Source organism: Thamnophis elegans, chromosome 4 (genome assembly GCF_009769535.1).
Source record: "Thamnophis elegans isolate rThaEle1 chromosome 4, rThaEle1.pri, whole genome shotgun sequence".
Taxonomy (NCBI): Eukaryota; Metazoa; Chordata; class Lepidosauria; order Squamata; family Colubridae; genus Thamnophis; species Thamnophis elegans.
The window spans coordinates 31,391,541-31,417,896 of NC_045544.1; the positions used below are offsets into that span (position 1 = coordinate 31,391,541).

A 26,356-nucleotide genomic window follows, 5' to 3' on the forward strand; every position below is an offset into this window, starting at 1 on the left:
TATTTAGAACTGGGTGGGGAAGAAACAATAGCAATGACCTGAATGTGGATTCTTTCAAATAACTACATGTAGGTTAATATTTCACTAGTTAACAGAAGTAACAAATTTAAACCACTACAGTAACAACTGAAAGTCAAGATATTATCTCAAATTTATGAAATACTTCATAGTATCTCAAATTGTCTCAGGTCTTTATATTTAAATAAACACACTAAATATTTAAGTACAGTAATGTCAAACAATAATGATTTACCAAATAGCTTATAACAGTTCAAGTTCTATCCTTAACTGAAGAATATTAATATAACCACAATTATAAACATATTTTCTTAGAAGTAGACTTATGAAAAACAATCTTTACTAAATTCCTTGCAAAATTAGGACTATAGGGCAATTTACAAATATGTTTGTACACTACCAGTTTTACAAACTGCATTTTGCAAACCCTCTTATAGGAAACTACAGTATTGCCTTATTTAGACTTGCAACAAGCCAGTGACATGAGCTTATCTTGATCCATTGTGTAGTTAGGCAGGATCTAAAAACAACCATATTTGTATAATTTAACAGTCAAATATGAATATATCACTTTCTAGTAGTTTTTGCAATATTTTACGCTAATGGATCCACATCTTTGAGAGACAAGAAAGTCTGTAACTTGTGATCAAAATCAATAGGTCGATTTTGAGGCTCCTTGTACTTCTTTGTCATTTTGCTGCCTAGATATGGGATAAGTTCACAATGGTCTATGAACCGTTCCAACTTCATTTTATATTTCTTTCGTACATAGTGAGGGCTGTTAGGGTTATATGCTGCAAGAAATTAAATACCATTAATTATCCATCATACTTCAGAATTCACATTACTCTTATTCCAATATCCACATACTATGTTTCAGTGGTTCCCACTGAACATCTCACTAGATGTTTATTTAACTATTTTTTAAATTTGCATCCATATACTCCTAGGAAAACTCTGGCAATTTACAACAGTAGTTACTGTAGTGGTAACTTCTAATATTGAGGTCTTGCAAGAAAAGTGCTGGGAAGTAAAGAAAAATGGATAATGAGTATAAGGAATAAAAAAGTAGTTCAGCACTTGCTTGTTTTTTCAGATATTTTCTCCATACCACCTTACAGACATTAACAGGCTAAAATTCATCTTTAAAGGCATGATACTTCTGCTGACAATGAGCTGTTTCAACCAAGCCACAGAAACAGCAGGCAAGCGCAGATGTGCATCCCTACTTGTGCGAGCAGCGGGCGAGCGTGTGCATGGCAGTCCATTTACATACTAGCCACTCACACGGAAACATCCACTCCCCCTCCTCCAGTTCGCAAAGCTGGAAAAGTTGGGGAATTCTGCATTAGATCACCTCTTGCATTATTTCCCCCCCTTAATGGTCTGCTTCCTAGCATTCATGTTATGGATTTGGCATTGCCAAAATGTTCTTTTGTTTCATTATTCCTGTATGGATATGATGCTTTTATTATGCATATCTCTATTTAGAAGTCAGCATTTACACTGACATAATTAATGTAACCATTTGTTTCCATATATATGTTTACAAATCATTTTCTACTCTCCTTCATATAGTAAAAAATATACTAAAATTAAAAATTATATCTGGAAAAGGAGCATAACTATTTGAAAGGAATGTTCTTTTTCTATCTATCAGGAAAATTATTAACTGGTTTTTGGTGGATTAATTCTAATGTTAGTACTCAATCTGAATGTTTTTAGAGTTAACTATATAGAAAAAACTAATTTTTTATAACAATAGTGCTCTTTTCCTTTCTTTACCTTTTAAATGAAAGGCTATGAATAGCAAAGCGGTCCTTTTCACACTCAGGAATGGAAATTTTGGCTTTAAGCAACCAACTGCATTCATTGCTTTTATTAAAGATGTAGCCACACCCTTTGGGATAAAATATTTTTAATGTTAATTCTTTAGTATGATGTCATTTCATAGGTATGCTTTATAATGTACATGGCTTTATACTGAGCTTCACGGAGGAATTGAATACAGTTTCTGAAGCACCTTGAAATTTGATTTTTTAAAAAAATTACTTTTAGATGTATGTTAAAGATATAGTATATATCTCATTTACTTTGGCCGTGTCATGCGGGGAAATTCACTGCAGAAAGAAATTACATTTCGAAGAGTTAGTGGTAAAAGGAAACCAGGCCATCTAAGAACACAAGTGGCTGGGCACCATTAAAGCTGACACCAGCCAGAGTGGTGGTACAAGATCAAATGATGTAGAGAGACCTGGAATCACCAAGAGTTGTACACAACTTAATGGATAATATCACCATCACTATCATCATCATCATCATCATAAAGAGGTGAATATGTATTTGTTGAGAGGTCAGAAATTTGGATTTGGACTAATTTGCATGGGAGATCAAAAAGGATTGCCAAGCAGCAGTGTCCCTAGTGCCGTGATGGCGAACCTATGGCACGCATGCCCAGGTGGCACATGGAGCCATTTGTTAGGGCACGTGAGGCATTGTCCTGTCAGCTGGCCAGCGCACATGTGCGTGCTGGCCAACTGACTTCGGCCTTCTTTTGAGGATGTTTTTCGCTGTCTGGAGGCTTTCTTGAAGCCTCCAGAGCGCAAAAAACCCGGCTCTATGGGCAAACCAGAAGTTCAGGAACGGACTTTCAGTTTGCTCTTAGGACCGTTTTTCACCCTCCAGTGCCTTTAGGAGCTCCTGAAGCCTCCGGAGGGCCTCTGGGGGGGGGGGCTGTTTTTGCCCTCCCCAGGTTCCTAGAAAGCTTCTGGAGCCTGGGAAGGGTGAAAAAACCAAGCAAAAAATGGGGAGGGGGCCCTGGTTGCGCGCACATGCACAGGCAGCCCCCCCGCACATAACAGATGTGGTACACCCATGCACAACCCCCCCCCCCCCCATGCAACCCCCTGCTTTTGGCACGGGAGCCAAAAAAGTTAGCCATCACTGCCCTAGTATATGCCAATTTAGGTCCTAGGTGACTTAGGAAATAATTATGTATAATTAACTTATTAGCCATTATAAATATGCAGATTTGATTTGATCACAGAGTTTTAGCTTCTGGGACATATGCCACATTTCTGTGCATCACAAATCAAATCTAGTCTCAAAATCAAAATTATAAAAAAGGTGTACCAATGGATAGGGAGCATTTTAATGAAAATGATCCATTTTGTTTTAGAAAAGTCATTCTAGAGTTTTGAAATATAGCTAACACTGATTAGAATCTAAATAAATATTTCAGTTTGACTATAAATAACCACAAGAAGAAAAAACCTGCTCAAGATATCCAACCAGAGGAAGAGATGTCAACATTATAGGTTCCTTTAAGGGGGGAAGCTTATGTGGAAGTGTCAGTTTCCAATATTTTTCTGGTTTTCTAAGAATACAGAAATGAGAAGTCAGCAAAATGTAAACCTATATAGATAAAAATATATAGATATGAAGATACTTAATGCATTCCATACCTCATAAACCTCTGAAGTTTTTCTTCATTTTCAAAAATATATAGCTTTTTGCGATAAAGTACAGCATATTCAATGTCCCCAGGTACCAGAGCTTCATATCTCAAAAGAAGAGCAACATATATATATATTAATTTGCACCCTGTCTGTGTCAGATTGTGTCAGGAAATTATCCTTAATCCTTATAATATAAAGCCCTTAAAATTACTTTAAAGATAATGATTAGCCTTTGAATTGAGTTGAGTGTAGAAACTAGTGAGCTAAGATAAAAGGTCACATGCTTCAAGTAATTGGTTTTGATCAAAATTTCAGCCAGCGAATGTTTTTCAAAAGGGTTTAATCTTTTCAACCAGCACTGCTTTTCAAACCCTTTTCAAAAATTGCCCAATTAATTGTACTGCAAGTATTCAACATTTCTGTACATGACTTTGCAGTCCTGTATCTGTCAGCTCTGAAATCAGTCCTGGGCTATACGTAACTTCATCTTTTTTGGGGAACAAAGAACCAGCACGAACAGAACAAAAGCATTTCAGTCGAGTTTCAGGCCCGGATACAGCACGGAGACGGCATTGGTCATGTTGGTTGATGATCTCTGGCGGGCCGAGGACAGGGGCTGCTCCTCTGTCCTGGTCCTATTAGACCTCTCGGCGGCTTTCGATACCATTGACCATGGTATCCTACTGCGACGACTCGGGGGGTTGGGAGTGGGGGGCACCGTTTTATGGTGGTTCTCCTATCTGTCAGATCGGTTGCAGTTTGTGTTGACTGGAGGGCAGGGATTGACCCCGAGGCGCGTCACTTGTGGGGTGCCCCACGGGTCGATTCTCTCACCCCTCCTGTTCAACATATATATGAAACCGCTGGGTGAGATCATCCATGGTTTTGGGGTATGGTATCATCAATATGCTGATGATACCCAACTTTTCATCTCTACCCCAAACCACCCAAATGATGCCCTCGACGTGATGTCCCAATGCCTGGAGGCTGTGCGGATCTGGATGGGGAGGAACAGGCTCAAGCTCAATCCCTCCAAGACTGAGTGGCTGTGATTTCTGTCATCCCAATTTGTGCATCTTGTTCCATCTTTGATGATAGGGGGTGAAATTTTAGCCCCCTCAGAGAGGGCCTGCAATCTGGGAGTCCTCCTGGATATGCGGCTTAGTTTAGAAGAACACCTGACGGCCGTGATTAGGGGGGCCTTTTACCAGGTTCTCCTGGTAGATCAGTTGCACCCCTTCCTGGATTGGGATGCTCTGTGCACAGTAACTCATGTCCTCGTCCTTTCTCGCCTGGACTACTGTAACACTCTCTACATGGGGCTGCCCTTGAAGAGCACCCGGAGGCTTCAACTGGTCCAGAATGCGGCTGTGCGGGTTATCATGGGGGTACCTAGGTACTCCCATATTACGGCCCTTTTAGGCAGCCTGCACTGATTGCCGGTTGTCTTCTGGGTGCGATTCAAGGTACTAATTATGACCTTTAAAAAGCTCCATGGCTTAGACCCAGGATACCTGCGAGACCACCTACTGCCACCCGTAGCCTCCCACTGTCCAGTGTGATCCCACAGAGTTGGCCTCCTCAGGGTGCCGTCGGCCAGACAGTGTCGGCTAGTGACCCCTGGGGGGGGGAGCCTTCTCTGTGGGAGCGCCTTCCCTCTGGAATGAGCTGCCCCCAGAGCTTCGTTTAATCCCCAACCTCCAGTCCTTCTGACACGCCCTAAAAAGTTGGCTTTTCCAGCAAGCTGGCCTGGCCTGAACAAAATAAAATAAATGATTGATTATTGATAATTTTAATCAAATTTTTAAAATGTTATTGTTAATCTTAATTGGGTTTGTTTTTTGGATACTCTATCTAGTTTTGTAATATGTGTTTTTATTTTTAATGTTGTACGCCGCCCTGAGTCCTTTGGGAGAACAGTGGCATATAAATCCAACAAACAAACAAACAAACATTTCTCAAGTTAGCAGCTGTATGGGAATCTAGAAGCATGTGTAGACACTGATTTTTCAAGAATTAATCTATAAGATCTCACATCCTTCCTTAACCCTAAAATTATCCAGAAAGATTTATATTGAGTGTATTGCTGTACTGTGCATTACAGATATCATACAATGTAATGTACAGTATGGTATATATTCTAGATACCAGGCATTAGTTTGATAATCTTTGGGATATGTGTTTGGCCAACATGTTTGTAATATTTGGTGAAATATAAAAAGCTGTGAATGGAAGCTACTTTAAGTCTACAGAAAGAAACAGTTTAGAATGCATCACAGTTTAAAATGCATCTCAAAGCGAAAATGGAATTTTGGATCTTCTGTCTATAAAGTAAACAGATACACCTGCATAATATATTTTATGAGGCATACAAATACTTAACATTTCTTTAAAAACAAATCCTTCAATGCAAGATTAAGAAAATGGCTATAAAAATTGCAAAAGAAAATCAAAAGACTTTTGCTTAATAAAGCATTTTATCATTTAATTTTCTAAGCTATTTACAGTTTTATAGTCTCCTAGGTTTGCCTTGGATATTTTATTCTGTTTATTTTTGCTTCAAGTTGATACTCTTCATTATTATAAAATACTGACAGTCCAGTTGATGGCATTGTGTATAAATTTGATAAAAAATATTTCAAAGCATTGTTTTTTGACATTACATTTAATGGAAATGAAAATGCAAATGTTTACCTTTGCTTTCCATCAAGAAAAGTGACTGGGCAGAAGCCTTGCAGTTCAGCTTGCATAGGAAATAAAGCTTTCACATCTGCTATAGTTAACCTTTTGGGTAAATTATTTAATAAAGGAAGAGGATAAGGTGCTAACGGAGGAACATATAATTCCGGAGTTTTCAGGAATTTCTGCATTGAAAAAATATTTTACAAGAAGAAACATACTTTAAGATAAGAAACAAAATTCTCTATGAATCTATGAAAAAAATGGATGCTTTTTAAAACTACTGTCTACTTAGTACTACATAACATTTAGCATCTGTCCTTTGATAAGTGCTCTATAGAACAACAATCTAATGCAGTAATAGTTTAAGAAGCTAAAATCAAATTAGAAGAGGGAGGAAAAGATTCAAGAATTACCGGTACTAAAATGTACAACAATATAATAACAATATAACAACAATATAATAATTGTTCTGAAAGGAAGCTTTGAGGACAGTGAGATGGTATTGGTAGGGGCCAGGCTGCAGGTAGTCCTCGAATTAAAATCACAATTGAGCCCCAGATTTCTGTTGCTAAGCGAGACAATGGTTAAGATTTGCCCCATTTTATGAGCTTTTTTGCCTGGTTAAGTGAATCACTGCAGTTACTAAATTAGTAATATAGTTGTTAAGTGAATCTGGCTTCTTCAGTTAGTTTGCTTGTAAGAAGGTTGCAAAAGGTGATCACATGATTTCAGGATACTGCAACTGTCAAATATGAACAAGTTGCCAAGATCCAAATTTTTTATCACATGACCATGGGGGATATTGCAACTGTCGTAAATGGTGGGGAACAGTCGTATGTCACTTTTTTCAATGGCGTTGTAACTTTGGTCACTAAACAGATGGTTGTAAGTCAAGGACTACCTGTATGCAAAAGGAAGTACTTCATTATCACTGTCCCGGAAATCATTTACTACTTTTATTAAGTCAAAAAATGAAAATACATCTTAAAAGTACAACTGCTGCTACATTTTAATTAACAGCATTGTATTCTTATAGCTCAGGAAAAAAAGAACAGCACAATTGAGTGAATAAGCATTATGTATAACCATTATGTATAATATTACTCCTGAGCATTCAAACAACATCCCAATACATTAATTGCAATATCATAGGAAGAATCGAACACTAAGCTTAAGGGACAGTAATTTGCCTAAGACAACCCCAGAATGCTGGGTGGATGCTGACATACCATAGGCTTCCCCACTCACTTTATTGTGTATGCCATGTGTGGTGAAAGCCCATCAACTGTTTTGATATAAGCCACAGCAGCAGAGCTTGTGCTCCTAGAATCTGTTTTCATTTCCAAACCCTTCCGCAAATGGTCAAGAGATTGGGAAGAATGTCTTCAGAAGGTTCTCTACATCTTTGGAGAGTCCAGTACTTGCTCTCACTTGCTAGTCAGTTTCCTGCCTCTACCTCTTTCTCTACAAGGGTCTTTGCCACACCACAATGCAAGCAAATTTCAATTTGTATATGCCTAACAAGCCCTGCAATCTCTCACAACTCTTTGCATCAGCATCTGTTTTCCTGTTTAATATTATAATACTTACATCTAACTCCTTTTGTCCAGCCATTTTGTAGTAATGTCCTCGAAATTCTGCAGCAAACTTCAGAGAAGGGGAATCAGAGCAATCAATAAGTTCTTCTCTTTCCGCAAGGCTCACAGGACAATATTGCCCAAACTCTCCCAGCCGAGAGAGCAATTCATTTGGAGTGATACACATGTCAGCAATGCTGGCAGCTTTTCCTGTTAACAATTGAATACACTACAGTACTATCTTATTTTATTTATTACATTTATAAGCCACCCACCTCACCATCAAGAGACTTTTACAGCATCATAAATAACAATTTGGACAATGAAAATGTTAGAAATGCGGTAGTAAAACATGAAGCATTAAAATTAAAACATCATTAACAACAAATTAGATAAAAAGATCCAATGCCTAAACAGGGTGGAGATGGAATATTATCTAATCTACAAGTCACTTCCATAATGGGACACCCCAAGCCAATTGACAGAGACAGATTTTAGGGCTCTTTCAGAAGACAAGAGGGTGCGTACAGATTGTTCTTGCCCCTGTCAGCTTTGGAAGCCATATTAACACCGGATGCTTCCAGGCGGCTACATTCTCGTGCCTGGGAAAGCAGGGGACTGGATTTAGTAGTAGAAGTGTAGTTAGATAAAATAGCATTCTCCTTATCGGTCAAAGTCAGGGTACTCCTGCATCTGGAGAAGGAGTAGTTGGAGTGATGTCTTGAGTTGGAATGGATTAGAATTGGACCATATGATGGACTGATGGGTGCATGAGATGGGTTTGGACTTTTAACTTACTGAGGGAAAACCCAGAATTCTCAGATTCGGGTTTTCCCAGATGTGTCTGTATACCTATTCTAATAAATGGGAGCTTTGAGAAAATGCCTGTCTCGGAGTTTCATTGATTTGGGGTTTTCAGGAACACTGACAAACTTGAGGGGCACATTGGTCCAGAGGACAGGAGCCATGGCAGAAAAGGCTTGTCTCCTGGACCCCACAGTCAGAATTCCTGCAGCATGCTCCTTCTGCTGCAGCGATTAAATAGGTCAATCTCAGAGGGGTGAGATGGTTCCTCAGGTAGCCTGGACCTCTTATCTTCTCTGTTCTTAGTCGCTGCAATGCAGTCTACCTTGAAGAGCATTTACATCTGATACAAAATGCAGCAGTGCAAGCATTTTGTAACAGATGTAAATACTCTTCAAGGTAGACTGCATTGCAGAAGTCCAAGGACAAGATGACTAGAGCATGAGTGCCTGAGTGCAGGGCCTCAAGATCCAGGAAAGTTTAGTTGCTCAACGTTTGCTATTAACAAAGATTCCTCACTAACATCTATATTGTGATGTAACCCTGTGACATTGCTTTCATCTCATCTTCTGCACATGAATGAAGCAAAGTTAAGCAGTTCTTACTGGTGTTAAAAGTACTTTCCCACTCCCATACCACCCCAGGGCAATCTCAGAGTGGGCAAAATCTGTTAGGCTTACTCATCCATTTTCTTGCAAAGAAGTTGGTGACTTGCAGCGGCTAAGAACAGAGAAGACAGAGGTGGAATAGAGATTGGAAATGGGTATAGCAAGTCTCATGCCATTTGATTTTTGGTCAATTTATGAGTGGATGGAGACTACTTCAATTGTGCAGTAGGCAAAGAACTCCTATTATGCTTTTTAAACATTATCCAATATCATTTTTTAGAAATTGAAAATACCACTCCATCTTCAAATTAACATAACATTAATAACCATTAGTAATTAATCAGATATAATTCAAATAGTAAGAAGCTAGAGCTTTTAATTCAATTGTCCTGCCTATAGGGTAGAAAATAAAAACATGCTTAATGATAACTATATCATATAAAATATATGATTTCCTATTGCTGCATGAATTGCACACATCATATAGGGGTGTGTGTGTATTTCAGATATCTTGATTTTTATTTTAAGGTGAATTAAATTTCAAGTATAATATTGTAGATTTAAACACTAATTTTCTTGAAAAAGTATTATTCATTTAAAACAAGGCTTTCAGCTTACCTTGCCGTATTCTTTCCAGGTATAACTGGATTTGTTTAGTAACTGCTTGTGTGTCCTTTAGGATTTTGTCCCAGATCCACCATTTGCTGTGAGATCCATCAAGTACATACCAGTTCTGGTGCTGTTCCTCATAGAATGGCCTGATTTCTTCAGTTTGCGTTTTGTAACAGGAATTCTTGAGGGAAATGATGTGAGAGCTGTCATGCAGTGGGTAGGGAGGTCTGAGAAAACAATTTGAAGAAATATTAATGCAAAACTTCAAACTTTGGCCTCCTAAAAAATGTTCTGTTGTAGGTTATATTGATAAAGATTGTTGATTGTTGCAGTAATAATGGTAATGAGCATAACATGATTTCCTCTTTTACTTAAGTTCTCCTCACTATGCTTCCTCTTTGCCACCTTCCCCATTTCAGGTTTTTTGGGAAAGCTCTCCAGAAGTCCAGGATACTTTTTTTTTGGGAGGGGGGGAGGGTGTTGACCACAGAAGCTCTTCCATTATGATGCAAGGACTGTATGTAGCTCCCAAACCCCATAACCTCTTGAGATTTTGCTGAGAGAATTCAGTAACCAATTTCAATGGCTCAATTTATAACTGATTTTTGGAGGCAAAAAAATTATACTGTAAAAGCATGCTTTTTTTAAAGAAATATTTTTGTTAAAAAATGTAATCCACTACCACCACCACCCCTGGGAAAAAATAAACATTGGATGAAAAATCTCATATCATGCCTTCTGGTTAGGTCACTGTTTCACATAGAACTGTCTTTCTCAGCTGATACTTTTAGAGTGACTATCAAAAAGTTACCCAAGGTGTTATTAGTAATTGAATTAGTTTTAAATACCATTCATTGTGTGTGTGTGTGTGTATGTGTGTGTGTGTGTGTGTGTGTGTGTAATCTTTACCCTATGACCTATTTATAATCATCTTTCATGGAACATAAATATGTCTAAAACAAGATATTGAAGATTTCTCACTATGAAAGTTTATGCCACAATAAATTTGTCCTGAAGCTGTTACAGAACTTTTTGTTCTTTTGATTGTTAGGTTGGTATATGTTCTTTGCCAGTTTTATTGTACAGACAAATACTAAAGATATTCATGCATCCTGTATCATGAGGCACAAAGGCAGACAATTGAAATAACATTTAAGGGGCACATTTAGTTAGTTATTGATCTTTCTATGTTCTGTCCACAATAATGGAACTGAAAATGACAACTATGATATGCCTTGTTTACATGTTATTTTATTATTTTTAGAAAAACCCTGTAATGTCTGTCTAAAAAAGTGTTTTACTAATAGAATCAATTTATGGGGGTTATTCCTTTCCATGTCCCCAGCATTGCTACCTGTTAGGACTTTGTTTATCCAGAAGTGCTCTTCTTAAAACCTCCTTTATATCAATGTCTAACTCAAAGATTTTTATTGGAATGATTTTCATTTCTTCCAAGAGGTCTACCTGTTTTATTGTAACTGGGTATCCATCAATGACAACTCTGTGGGAGAGAAAATGAATAGAATTCAGATCTGAATTCAGATTTATTTTGCAACAGTAACAGTTCTTGTAATTCCTGAATTCTGCTAACAAAGTAGAGAACACAAACCAGAAGGAAACAACAAAAATGTGTGTACACACACACACAAACACACACACACACACAAACACACATATATATAGAGAGAGAGATTAAAAAGAATTCTGAAACTTATAATCAGAGATTTCATATGTATATACCTGTATGTACATTTGAATGTGTGTGTGTATATACTGTACAGCAATATATGTATAAATATCTGATATAGTATTTTAAAACTAGCAAATACTGAAAAGTTATCCGTTGTCCTATATACAGTGTGTATGTATGTGTGTATATATATGTATGTATGTATGTATATATGTATATGTATGTGTGTATATATATATATATATATATATATATATATATATATATATATATATATATATATGTTTTTTTTTTATTTGTGCTGATAAATAAATAAAGGGAGACTAGTATAGATCTATTTCAAGCTATTTAGCTCTCATCAGCTAGCCATACCCTTACTGGGATTTGAACCTGGGCTATATGGCATACTAGGCACACTAGGCAAAGATCTTAACCATTAGGCCACAGGCTCTTATCCGTTTATCAGTTTATATATATACACACACACACACACACACACACATACATACATACATACATATTAGAATCCATGAGAAAATAAATCCACTGAGTTCTTAGTAAAAAAGTAGTAAAAAGTAGTAAAAGTAGTAAAAAGTATGATTATAGCAATGCTTTAAGAAGCTATATCACTCTTTTTCTGTTCTGTTTTGTTTTGTTTTGAAATACAGAGATGTGACTTCCCAGTAGTAAACTGCTATGAGAATTATTAAAATTATGTGGTAGACAGTCCACAATAGTCTGTGGCATAGACTGGAAATAGCTTCTTAATATTTTGCTAAACCATACAGAAATAATGCAATACCTGAAATAGAAATTGCTCACCCTGAAGTGTTACACACAGTATCCATCAAGGCAATATCTAAGGCCCTTAGGGCAAGTTCATCAGGTGCAGTCAGTCCTTTGTGAAGATGCCACTTTAGCACAAGGGCCAATTCAGTTTCTGGCTGATTGTTTAATATTGAACGGATAGCATCTCCCATGGAAAGGCGCATTAATCCATATGTTTCTGCAAATTTTTTGGCAACTGCAAAACATGTTGCTGATTCTTAATACATTTTTCATTATATCAGCAAAATATACTGATTGTATTGTAATGAATAAACAATTATGATCAACAGAGATAGTTAAAATAAAAACAAGTATGATGACTAACGTTGATGGGAAGAAATACATAGTCCAAGATATTTTTAAAGTTTAATTACCATCACTAGGCTAAATAAGAATAGCAGTTTATTTAAAAACAGCTTTGCCCATGATTCTCTGGGGGACCAATTACACGAAAACATTCATATCAGCAGCTACATGTGCATCTCTCCCTTGGTTATATTACAGTTATTTTGCATTATGTCTTACAGCAGTACATATATAGTAGAAAAGAGATTTTACATATATATATATATGACTGAAAGAAAGAAAGAAAGATACCTCACATGAAAATATATTTTAATTTAAATTGTAATGAATTTAATTTAGTTTAATTTAATTTAAATTTAATGTAAATGTACATTTAATTTTTTAAAAAAATTAAAAAGTACAAAAACCCCAAACCTTATATAATGGGGATGTAAGTTTCCAGGATTGGGGGTTTAAAACTGCAGCTAAATAAAAGGCTGCAAGTGACAATATTAGAAGGATATTGATATTACTGAAAAGGGCAGGACTGTTTTTTTTTAAGAGTGGGCAGGGGAAAAAATCTTTCTCATTTCTACCCTTAAAAATCTCCCAACCCTCCAAAAGCGGCTTGCAGTTCTGCCACCAAAGTTTGATGGTACATTGACTGAATTTTGTTGCATGGTTCTGAACCATGAGGAGGTGGGTTGTGTTTTGTTTTGCTTCCCCGCAATAAAAAACACAAACACCAATATTATCACAGTTAAAACCTACCTGTTGTCTTTCCAGACCTTGGAGGCCCAACAATTGCAATTTTAACTGGTACAGTTGGCTTAGGTTTAGGCTGGCGGAGATATTTGAGGGGATTTTTCATAAATTTTTCTCTATTTTCTTTACTTGTAAAGAAATATATACAGTTTCGATGAATAACTGGGAAAATCGGCGTGTCATCATTTCGAAAGGGCTTGATAGCATCTCCTTCACTTAGCTGCAATAAATACAGAATTATTGATGTTCAAAATTACCTTAAAATTACAGAGCCCTTTGGAGTTGAACAGCCAATTCAGATGGTTGATAAATTTAAATAATAAATAAACAATGTATTATTTGTAACTTATATGATAATTTTTTATTATGTTAAATAGATTTTGACAATTAGTAATTTTTTCTTTTTGAGAAGGAAGCTAAGCTTCTCCATCCTGCAATTTAAATAATTTATGCTAGTACTAGAGGTGGGTTGCCAATTTCTTCACTGCCACTTTGGGCATGTTCCCGCTCGCGCGCACGCTTCTGCACATGCACAGAAACTTCTGGGCGGGTGGGCAGAGTATCCCACCACTGCTACTACTGGTTCGGCCAATCTGGGCCAAACCAGCAGCAACCCACCTCTGGCTAATACCAATACTGGCTGAAAGGCATTGACTATTAAATCTATATTTAAGAATCATTACTACCAACGTAGTCCTCCTCAAAAGACCAACAAAGCTAGGTCTTTTGGAAGTATACCTGAAAGAAAAACAAAAAAGCTATCTAAAATTAAAATGCTTCACTTTTGGGAGCCTCTGTCATCCCAAACTTTTCCCTTGAGACAAATTTCTCATCAAAGGCTCCTGGAACCTTGAGTTGAAGGCAATCTTTGCCTGTTGCCAGAACAGTTTGATAGTAGCAAAATACATTGTGGACCTTTTCTCTCTTTTCTCCTGGCAGGTTCCATCCCTGTTAATTTAGGCAAGTCCATCAAGACATGGCTATGTTATCAGGTTTGGAGCCCCCAAGGGAATAGTGAGAGTTATTTCCACAGTTATTAATAGCAGTCGCTCTTTCCTTGCCTTTTAAAATTACAATATTAATTTTAAAATTATTAACATATGGGTTAACATATATAAACACGGTAAAATTATTAACATATGGGTTAACATATATAAACACGGTAAATAAGTAAATAAAAAATAAAATTGTGGACAGTATTTTCATAGTTAAAGTGGTCTATTCTGCAGATCACTGGAAACTGAACAGGAACTGACTCCTATCTTTATAGCTAGCTCAGCTGCCACGACTTTTGATTGGTGTTTAGCTGAGCTGGTTTCCATTTGGCACAGATTGGTGAGGGCTGGTCTCTCCACCAAAATGAACAATCAGAATTATGCACAAAATAAGAACCAATTAGAAACTTGCACCTATTTCCTCAGCCAGTAGGCAGAACTGCAACTGAGAAGAACATATTTGTAACCCAAAAATCTTTGCATTGTATTTCTTAGAGTTTTTCTCCTTCCAGTTGCAAGACATGACATAAGCATCTCTTCTACCAATGTTCTGATAGGGATTCTGTGGTGGCAAATGAAACACAGAACTGGCTTTCTAGATATCTTACTATAGAAAAGACAGTAACTAATGGTCAATAGCAGGAGGCATTTTGTCTGATAAGTAGCTGGAAAAACAAGGAAAAAAGGAGTGATGCATTTCTATATATCCAAAATGGACTTGAAGCCCCATTTGTTGACTCATTTTTATAATGAACTTTTGTTTTACTAATTAACATTTAATGAATATAACCCATGATGAAACGTCCTTGTTTATAATTATAAATAGCAAAAGGTATATTGAATTGAGAAATGGTTTTAGAAAGCTAGCAAGCTGACTGTTTGGTTACCTTGACAGGATCCCATTGGCCAAAATTGCTTGGATGTTTATAAGAGAGAACAATCATTTTCCGTGCAAGTGAAAAGCTTAGTGGATAACATTTCTCAAAAATGCTCTCACGATTTTCTACAAGGTCTTTTATCTTTTTATATAGCTGGTAGCGTACAATGTGAGGTTTTCTTTTGCAAGAGAGAGTTATTATAGGTATGAATAGTTTTTCAATTTCTTCCTGGGAACAAAAAATAGGAAAGGAAAAAAAATTAAAAAGATGGTTAAGAGCTATTTTAAATAAGTATCTTTCATAAAGCCTCAACAGCTAAATCACCACTGTAGGCATATCAAATGTTAACTAGAGTTATGGAATTGGGAAACTACTTTTCAGAAGAGTAGCAGATGGCAAAGGTATTAAAAGGATACCACTGCAAAATCCACTAATGGCACCTGATACATAAAATTAATAAGTTATTGACAACCTGCATTTTCAATTGGTTTAATATTTTCTTTCATCTTAAGTATGTACAGTTATATTCATTGTTTTTTAAGATTCATTAAAATATTCATAGTGGACTGAGGACATCACATGATCATGGTGGAAAGAGTAGCTGATGAATGGACTGACTCCCCGAATTCCTCACTGGATTAAGGAGAGGCATAAGATTGCTCACAAATGCTTTTAACAGAAGCTCCCTGCGAGAAAACCGAATTTTAATTAATTTTCTTCACTTTGCTGGACAGCTATATTGATGTTCCAAAGTAACATATTACTAACCAATTCTTCTGAGGCATTAAGTTATGCAAATTTGTAAACTGTTTAGGCAAATGTTAAAACAGAATAGAGATAAATTAGATATGCTGAAAATACCTGCATAGCTTGCACATTTGCAGTATCTACTTCATATCTCTCTGCAATCTCAATCTTTAACCGCTCAATAGCTTCAGTCTCTTTCTCTTCCTCCTCTTCCTCCTCTTCTTCTTTCGGAAACTCATCTTCTATCATAGCTTCAATATCTTCTTCTTCTTCTTCATCTTCTTCTTCACCTTCGGCTTCAAGCTTCCTCGCCTCATACTAAAATTAAGCATGTTGTTGTAAAATGATTTTTGAAGACCAATGAAATAAGTGTTGTCAAATTAACAGCAGCAACAATAGCTTGCTGAAATGCTGCAATATCGATAGACATGGAACTCAAGAGCCAGTGAAATTTAATTCCCATGTTATTGAACTCATTTTGAGTTTATGTAAGATGTTGATGCCACATAATATGTTGAGGAACAGCATAGGACAAGGATACTCAACTTTTTAATGGATTGAATTCACATTTGCTCTTTTGGGCACGATGGGCACTATATAGTGTCAATACAACACAGCAGGGCAAAAATATATATTTGACTTCATTTCCTAATCTTGATATTTAATTAAAATTAAATATAGTAGCAGGATCCAATCTGGGTCGATCACCATTATATAAAGTATGAGAAGTTCCCTAAGATGAAGTCCAGCATGAGTCCGAAAGCTCAGAAGACAAAACACTTGGTCCTGGTGACGAACCCAGATTGGATCTTGCAACATTATCCTGGGACACGTATATTCACCTTCATTCATTGTTAATATAATTATCCTATAGTTCAATATTTAATAACCCTCCTTCTGTATTATTAAATATTATAGTTTAATAATAATTTGGGAGACCACTCCCAAAATCTTGCTCCCAAGATTTTCAAGAACCTAAAGCCTCAGATGAGTTTTTTTTTTTGTTATATGTGGTGGGGTTGAAGTAGAAGGGATGAACCTTAAAAATCAGAGAAATTGCTTCTATTAAGTAGAGCCGAGGTGGCACAGTGGTTAAATGCAGTACTGCAGGCTACTTCAGCTGACTGCAGTTCTGCAGTTCGGCTGTTCAAATCTCACCAGCTCAGGGTTGACTCAGCCTTCCATCCTTCCGAGGTGGGTAAAATGAGAACCCGGATTGTTGTTGGGGGCAATATACTGACTCTGTAAACTGCTTAGAGAGGGCTGAAAGCCCTATGAAGCGGTATATAAGTCTAACTGCTATTGCTATTGCTATTGCTAAGTATATAATTTGGGGAGGGGGGAATCAAAGGTACTATGTAACAATGGGGGAGGGGGGATAGAAGAATACCAGAGGAAGGAAGGAGAGAATTATGCTCCAACATCCCTAATTTTTGAAATCTGGGTCTAGACCAACCTACTAATCATCTGATTTTTCTCCTCTGGACAAAAATAATTTTGGAATGATGTCATACTCATTTTTGCTTGCTTATTATCGCCAACACAGATAAAGCCAAAATAAGCTGATTCTTTTCCATATACAGTTTATTTTATTTTGTTTTGTTTCATTTATTTATTAATTTATCAAATTGTATAGCAACCCACCTCACAAAAAGTCATTCTGGGCAAAACACAAGAATCCAATACAACAGCACATATTAAAACAATCAATATTTAAAAAAACCATTTTCAAGCAATTGATTCTTTATCCAAATATGTAGCACAACTGAATCTGTGTTTGTGATGTTATTTACATTACATGCAAGCTGAACACAGAAATTACAGTAATCTGGATTATGATTTTTGCACAAGGGGAAAAAGAAACATAACTTTTCTCCTCCCAATACTTGAGGAAATACTAAATCCTCCAAATTGGAATTCTAATAAAATCAAGCTGAAGCAAGATAAAAACAAAATTTTGGTACTGTCTAATTTATCCCTCCAAGAATCCATGGGTTAGCTCTAGAGTATGTAAATAGAAATTGTCAGGAGTTCTACCTAAAGAAGTGGAGAAAGTGAATTTTATTCATTTTTCCTTCTCCCTTGCCACATCCTTCATTATTTTGGATGGAATCCTAATTTTCTGGGAGGGATTGTAGGCAGTTTGAGAAATCAGGGAAAATTCTCTTTCTATCTTACCCCACAATCCTTCTGTAAAAACATTCCATGAACAAATATTGTGAATCGAATGGGCCAATTTATGTGCTGACTTGAAATATTTATCCAGTTCAGTTTTATCACCGGATAAATAAATTGAGCTAATTTTATTTTATTTTATACTCATGACAGATTGCTTTCCTACATACAATTTGTTCTTAGGGAAGCAACAACTGAATTTAAAACTTTGTACAGTCTTTAGTGGAAAAAAAAGGGGGGGGGGGAAAGGCCATAGTAATCATAAAATACAAATAAAATCTCTTTTCCAACAGCAGTGGCTATGTAAAATGCTTCAGATGGACAGGTACAAGTCCCTAAGCAACTGACTGATTCCATTGTGGGATGAGTGGATAATTCATAAATGATCTTCAAAGAGTAATAATTGGTATTAGTATACAAACTGGCTTTGCTGCCTATACACATTCATGGACTAGAAATAGTGGGCTGAACTGCTATTAGTGAAATTAAAAAACAAGCCAGCTACCTCTTTTGAAACTAAGAGTGTGAACACAATGTAAAGGTTTTGGCATCTTGAAGCTCATATTTCGGTCACTTCATTATTTCTACAAATAAGGCAATATATGTGATAGATAGGGGGACAGAATTAAACCTTAGGACTGGAATGGATCCTTCAAAAGGCTCTCCGTTTACAGGCTGCATGACATTAGAGTATTGAACATGGAACCAAAATGCAAACTTTCACAAAACCATCATCAGACTCCTGAAATTCCAGTACCATCATTTATAGTACTGGAATTCATTGTAGGAGAAGTGCCTCAGAAAAGTATTAAACTTGTCAAGTAACAACACAACAAACATGCGTATGTTGTGTTCTTATATATAAAATGAAACACATTTATGACTGTTTCTTTAAAAGAAGTGGATGAATGAAAGGAATATTAAAGTAAAATGTGGTTTAATAATGCTCTTTACTTTTTTAAATATTTAATAATATTGATAATAAATCAGACGGAATGAATTTGACAATTCTTCACTGAGTGAAGTGAGATTTATTAAGTAAAATATTAAAATTATCCTAGCATACATCTTCCTTTTATATTAGGTTATAGTGAGTGCTGAAAATTCACTTTCACATTAATATTTTAAAGAAAAGGAATTAGGGCTCTCAGTAAGTTTTCACATTAAAACTAAGTTCATTCACACATTTTTCAGTTGTTTCAGAGTAAAATCTGAGAAGGAATCTGTTAACATTTCCTCTTCATTTAGGGTTGGAATCTACCCCAAATCCATAAAATCCTTTTTTAAAATCTTATGACCACCTTTAAGGTATGTGGAAAATGCTAGTGGTCAGAAGAGAATTTAAGAAGATTCCTTTTAAAACTTTACAACAATATTGCTTTTGAAGTATATAGATATTAAGATAGTGATGATGCTAGATGGCATTTTTATTGTATTTTGTGAAAATAATCAATTGATGGAAGACGACAGGGATCAAGAAACAGTTGATGTCTATGAGCGAAATGAACACAAAGGCTTCTTAGTCAATGATTATTTTCTCAAAGCAAAACATTTAAGTACTTTATTCCATTCCAACCAATTTAAAGAAAAATGTGCCATAATTATAATCTGTGATCATTTAGCAATTTCTTTTCTGTTCAATTGCAGCAGGGTCCAAATACTAGTCATTTTATAAATTCCTATAAAATTAATTCAAAACAATGTTTAAAAATAGGACTTGAAATTTAATTTTGCCTTATGAGTCGAGTCTTCTTACCTCTAATTTCCTTCTTGTTTGTTCATTTAGAAGCTCTGCCCGTCTTCTGAGAATTTGCTCTTCCTGTTAATAAAATATTCTAATGTACATATTTTCATTGTTTCTAACCAATCTACTATATTAAGCCTCATTTTTTTTCAATTAACCCCTGATAATAAAGCAAACACAATTTGTTAAATGAGTCTTCCTCAATTCATAAAAAACATTGAGCCAAAAATAACGTAGTAAATCCAATATGATATATAAAGATGATATGACAGATTAATCTTAAATCATAGATTGGAAAGTAACCTCAGAAATCATTTAGCTCAACCAACCCAATCCTCAGGGCTGAATCTGGTAAAATATTTGGACAGGGTACTATCCAAGCAGAATGCCTATCATTCTAGTTTTAATCCAGTCTGCTCCAAATAGCCAATTTACGGTAGCTCTTGGCTAGTTAAAAAAAAGGTAGTCCCTATCATTAAAAAGGTTATCTATCCTTGAATTATATAATCAATAGTAGTAATACTTACCCTCACTTTTGCCTTCATTTCTTTAATCTGCTGCTTCTTTTCCATTTTCTTAGTTTGTTTCTCTTTCCATTTTAGTACTTGTTTCATGAGAAGTCTGTCAGAAATGTCCTCTTCTTCAGCTTCAAAACTAACTATAATATCCGGAAGAAGTGAATGTTCTGCTAAGTACTGGACCTCTTCTACTATTCGTGGAAAACCATCAAGTATAAACCCAGTAGAACTAAATGGAAACAATATTTGGAGAAAAAAAAGTTATCACTATTCCTTGGGAGATTAGTTTACTTGTTTTTTTTTAATCAAACGATGAGAAAAATATCATTTTGATTTTTTGATTTGATTTTAATTTTATTTGTATGCCGCCCTTTTCCCTGAAAGGGACTCAGGGCGGCTCACAACTCAAAGGGAGGGAAAAAAACAAACAAGTTACAAAAAACATAGAAACCATACATAGTTAAAAGAAACACAACAATCATACCATTCGAAGTGGGGCAGCGAGTCTTTAGCCCCAGGCCTGTCGGAACAGCCAGGTTTTAAGGGCTATGCGGAAGGCCTGGAGGGTGGTGAGGGTACGAATCTCCACGGGGAGTTCGTTCCAGAGGGTTGGAGCAGCCACAGAGAAGGCCCTCCTCCGGGTAGTCGCCAGTCGACACTGGCCGGCTGATGAAATTCGGAGGAGGCCTAGTCTGTGGGATCTAATTGGTCTAGTGGAGGTAATTGGCAGTAGATGGTCTCTCAAGTACCCAGATCCAATACCATGAAGGGCTTTGTAGCATACTGTTTTGTGGGTAAAGCTAATTGGAGAACACATCAGGGATGTAGAGGACAATTTTATTTAATTTGATGAATTTGTGTCCCATTTGGAAAAGCAAAAGTTCAATTAAAATTATATTAGTAATAAAGGCAGAAATTAATTTGTTTGTTGCTTTGGAATAGGTTAGAATGTTTAAAAGACCATGCAAAACAATGGTTTATGACAATGAATGAGATAACATGCATTATCATAGCTTGGTTTAAAGTCTCAGAATTGGTAACAATTTTAGCTGCATCAAATAAAGCTTTGTTTCAAAATCATTTCAGAAACTCTGTCCATTTTGAGGCATCACACTGTACAAAAGTTTCTGAGAGAGAGACAAGAATAATAGGGGGCGCAGACATTTCCTGTGAAAGGAGCCCGAGGGAAATGGATATGATTAGCTTTGTTTGCAAAGAAACACTTAGGGGTCAGCTCTCCTCAGATGTCTGAAAGGTTTTTTTTTTTCAAAAGAGGAGGACATAATTGATTTTTCTTTTTCCCTAGAATTTTTCTATTGTCAAATATCAGAGGGCTGAGAAATGCCATAGCACTGGTTAGAAGTGAAAGTGCTTGGGCAAAAAATCATATTCAGCATTCTGCAATCAATATAAAAGCAATTTATTTTTGTTTTAAGATGATGTCTGTACACTGAACCCATCACAAGAAATACACTATGGGTTATTTTTGGCAATAAAACAGAAAGATTGACTTGTTAGCGTATGTATTCTTATTTCATCCATATCTTGTAATCTCTGAGGCAGAATCAAGGCTTAGTGGGTTTTTTTTAATGCTTCTTTAAAAAGTCCTGCATTGGAAGAAGAAAGCAAGGTACAAACCATGAATTGGCTACCCAAGCTGTAATGACCTTGCTGGTTTTCAGGAAACTTCTGAGTTGTTAAAAAAAAAAGTCAGGGTTAAAATAAATCTAGATTTCCTCTTGTCTTACAGAGCTTATTAACTATTATTCAATTGTGAAAATAGCTAGTTGCTTCCTTATAAAAATAAGAATTGTAGGATTAAATATGGAGAAATACTCCATGTGAAATATTGTACAAATAATATGATTGATATTTTCAGCTGGAATCTACATGCTATATAAAGGGGGAAAAGTGAGATTATTAAAAAAAAAACAATGGTTACCAAAATGGCTCCTTCATCCACCAGTCAGGAACAATATTATCAAGCACTTCCACGGGAATTGGTTCATTTTCTAATATATTGGCCTTGATTGCTTCTTCCTCATCAGTTAATAGCGTATCTTTCTGTTAAAATGATCAAAATACTTCATGAAAAATAATTATTTAATATGTGGTAATTTAATTAAAGACTGTGATTAATAATTTTGTATAATGAAAGGTTTCACTTAACAATCCTTTCATAATTACATAGTTACAGTATATAGTTATAGAACATAATATTCTATGTACCATAAAACTAGATAATTTGAATTGAATATACTTATTTCATTTCCCAGAAATGCATCCATGGAACAAGTGCATATTTAGGCTGTTCTAATAATATAACCATCTATTAAAAAATAGATAGTCCTCAATTTACTACCACAACTGAGTCCAAAATTTATGTTGCTAAGCAAGACAGTGAATCACTATAGTTCTTAAGCAAGTAACATGGTTGTTAAGTGAATCTGGCTTTTCCATTGACTTTGCTTGTCAGAAACTTGCAAAAGGTGATCACATGACCCCAAGACACTGCAACCTTCATAAATATGAGACAGTTGAGAAGTGTCTGAACTTCGATCACGTGACCATGGGGATGCTGCAATGATCATAAGCGTGAACTGCATTTTGGACATCAGCAACTGGCCTGCATTTATGGCTATTTGCAGCATCCCATGGTCACGTGACCATGGTTTACAACATTTTTGCCAGAAACCAGAATCTACTTCTACTTTCTGGGGGGAAAAATGTTCCAGAGTGAACAATGAGTTAATGATTGCTGGGTTTGCTTATCAGCCCCTGCAAAAAAGGCCATAAAATTGGATGCAGGTCCATGATCACCCAATTAATGATGGTAATTACGGGCTCAATTATGGCATAAGTTGAGGACTATCTGTATTGTAAAGTAGACATTATATCAGCACCATTCCTACACTGTTGTGGACATTCAACCAAAATAGCATGCATTCCATACACTGGGTTTGGTGAGACTATTGGTCTAATGAAACTTAGTTCTTATAGACTGATGTTATTGCAACATCTCTCCTCTAAACCTGTTTAACCTGCTGTAATATGGAGTCAATTGGAATATTAAGTGAACAGATGCTAATTTAACATTGTTAAAATAAGAATCAGAAATGACTGATTTCCTGTAGCACAACTGGCGCAATAGGATGGCTAAAGATGAGCTTAAAAAGTAAGAATTAGAATTACAGCTTGTCTTTTTTCCATTAACAATATTGTAATCTTCTTTCCATTAACAATATTGTAATCATAACTTTCTTTGATGGAAACTCATCTTCCACTTTGGAGGAAGCTATCAAGGAATATATATATATAGTAGCTCAATTACCTCATGAATGGGCTTACTTTCCTCTTCACTCCCAAATTCAAATTCAGGTGCATTTTCAGGAATAGTGGATTCTCCCAACTCCTGTGTTCCCTCACCTTCCTCTTCCTCCTCCTCTTCTTCAAGTCCAACTCTTTTTCCTGTTTTGATCATGACCAATTCTTGCAAGCGTTCTTCAAATTGAATATGAAAAATATTTAGCTTATCTGCTAACCACCGGGCACAGATTGTTTTACCCACTCCATGTGGCCCTAACAGACATATTCTTATAGGAGGAGCCTGAAAAGGAAATATGTGAATATCATTATATAGGTTTTTTAAAAGAGAAGGTCTTGATCAATAAGATTATCAAATTAATATTTCTAAGAAAAACCTTTTGATAAACATCAGGCAGGAGATCCATATTTTCAAACGTATTATTGATTAATAGTAAATACTTCAGCATGAGTAACAGAATTACATATAGAAAGTTATGTTGCATGATAGTGGTTCTATTCAGATGCTGCATTCATACGTCTGCACATTTCAAAGCATCTCTTTGGAATCAAACCTGTAGCACTGCATAGCCTTAGCAGTTAAAAGAAACAATAAATAAGTAAGCAACCCAGCTATACTATGTGGAAAGAGCTAGCTAACTTTGGATAATCTTAAAAATCTAAGCAGGAGCAGATGAAGTTTGTCATTAGATGAGAGACCACCATAAATTTCCAGAGCTGGAGTCAAAACTCTGAAATTGAACAGATCCCAGAAGATGGTAGTGATAAACTATTTCTGTAAAAATACTACATAGATGTGTCTCAGAGAAGACCTTTCCTAACTTACAAAATGAAAATGTGATCTGTATTTTAAAGGAACGATGAAAACTGTTAGCTATCAAATATTGTAAAATTACAATCCCCAGTATTACCAATCATGCTAGCAAGGAGTGTTTGGAACTGGAGTTCAACAATGGTTTTATTGATATACTGAATTGCTATTCATTTAAGTAATACAGAGATGGAAGTATAGTATAGAAAAAAAAAGATGTGGAGACTCTAGAAAGAGTGCAGAGAAGAGCAACAAAGATGATTAGGGGACTGGAGACTAAAACATATGAAGAACGGTTGCAGGAACTGGGGATGTCTAGTTTAATAGAAAGAAGGACTAGGGGAGACATGATAGCAGTGTTCCAATTTCTCAGGGGTTGCCACAAAGAAGAGGGAGTCAAACTATTTTCCAAGGCACCTGAGGGTAAAACAAGAAGCAATGGATGGAAACTAATCAAGGAGAGAAGCAACTTAGAACTGAGGAGAAATTTCCTGACAGAACAATTAATCAGTGGAACAGCTTGCCTCCAGAAGTTGTGAATGCCCCAACGCTGGAAGTCTTTAAGAAGATGTTGGATAGCCATTTGTCTGAAATGGTATAGGGTTTCCTGCCTAGGCAGGGGGTTGGACTAGAAGACCTCCAGGTCCTTTCCAATTCTGGTATTGTATTATATTTGTATTTGTATTATTTGTATTAGTATTGGTATTGGTATTGTATTGTATTGTATATCCCAGAGCCATTTTCAAACAAAGAAGACTATGTTGATCCTCTGGCAGGTAAACTATATGAAACCTCTGTTTAACTAAGCTTGATTTGCAACTTGCCTCTAGAAGTTACAGGTGCTTCAATACTGACAGTTTTTAAGAAGAGAATGGTTAACCATTTGTCTGAAATGGTATAGGGTTTCTTGCCTGAGCAGGTTGAAGACCTCCAAGGTCCCTTCCAACTCTGTTATTAATATATGGACGAACATTTTTTCCCTTCCTTAGCCATCAGAGCCAACAGCATCTTGTAACAGCTTCACTTCAGTATTGAGTTCTGAACCTTCTCTTGCTCAGAAATAACCTCTAATTCAACATATACAGTAATATTCAGACCCAAGTACAACTTATTAGTTGGACTACTTAAGAGGTAAGGAGCCTAGGTCTTAAAATGTTTTGCCAGAAAGACTATTCTCCAATAGTTTCTAGAAGATAGTACCGGTAGGTCTGATATCTTCAAGATTTTGCTTTGCACTAGAGAGCTGTTCATTTAATTGAGCACCAATTTGTGAATGATATTGCAGTATTTCCCAGGTGCTCTGAATGGAAGTTGTTTTTGCACAAAACAAATCAATCCAGAAAAACGTGCTGAACCAATTTTTGCTATATGACTGTAGATACACAGTCGATGAATCCATTGTTTCATGGGGAGACCTGAATATCATTACCTATTATCATCACCATTGTCATTCTGTCAATGTATCAAAATATTACATGTTAAACACAAATAAATACAGATGCGCACATGCAGGTACATATTTGAAAATATTGGAAACTCAATCAGTGTTCATTCATGTAGCTCCGGTATGTAAGATCTACATACTTTTAATGGCTCATTGTGAGAAACATACTCCTCAGGATTTTCTAGAAATTTATCTCTGTTTTCTGGAGTTGAAAAATAATAGTGTTTTTCTCGATATTTAGCTGCATTTTCAGAATTTCCTGGATAAAGGATAAAGTTTTCCTTCAGAATCACTGGACAGAAATTCTTTGTATCTCCCATGTGTCTCTTCCTCTCAATAATTTTTTCTTCGTCCTTAAAACAGCAAAATATTTCTGATAAGATTATTTATATT

At 36.0% G+C, this 26,356-nt stretch overlaps 1 protein-coding gene across 1 annotated transcript in view; it reads right to left on the reverse strand.

The window, feature by feature from the left end:
* Positions 1–234: 234 nt before the first annotated feature.
* AK9 (adenylate kinase 9) overlaps positions 235–26,356 on the reverse strand; it is a 65,250-nt gene continuing 39,128 nt past the window's right edge. Inside the window, exons 25-41 of the mRNA XM_032215294.1 lie at positions 26,104–26,316; positions 23,716–23,991; positions 22,327–22,448; positions 20,390–20,613; positions 19,879–19,937; positions 16,062–16,265; positions 15,210–15,428; positions 13,334–13,547; positions 12,272–12,473; positions 11,114–11,260; positions 9,766–9,986; positions 7,749–7,945; positions 6,171–6,340; positions 3,483–3,581; positions 3,292–3,394; positions 1,804–1,918; positions 235–812 (exon numbers count right to left, since the gene is read on the reverse strand). Coding sequence (XP_032071185.1) covers positions 613–812; positions 1,804–1,918; positions 3,292–3,394; positions 3,483–3,581; positions 6,171–6,340; positions 7,749–7,945; positions 9,766–9,986; positions 11,114–11,260; positions 12,272–12,473; positions 13,334–13,547; positions 15,210–15,428; positions 16,062–16,265; positions 19,879–19,937; positions 20,390–20,613; positions 22,327–22,448; positions 23,716–23,991; positions 26,104–26,316 — 2,985 coding nt within the window. The 3' untranslated portion in view covers positions 235–612. The remainder of the gene's footprint in view (positions 813–1,803; positions 1,919–3,291; positions 3,395–3,482; positions 3,582–6,170; positions 6,341–7,748; positions 7,946–9,765; positions 9,987–11,113; positions 11,261–12,271; positions 12,474–13,333; positions 13,548–15,209; positions 15,429–16,061; positions 16,266–19,878; positions 19,938–20,389; positions 20,614–22,326; positions 22,449–23,715; positions 23,992–26,103; positions 26,317–26,356) is intronic.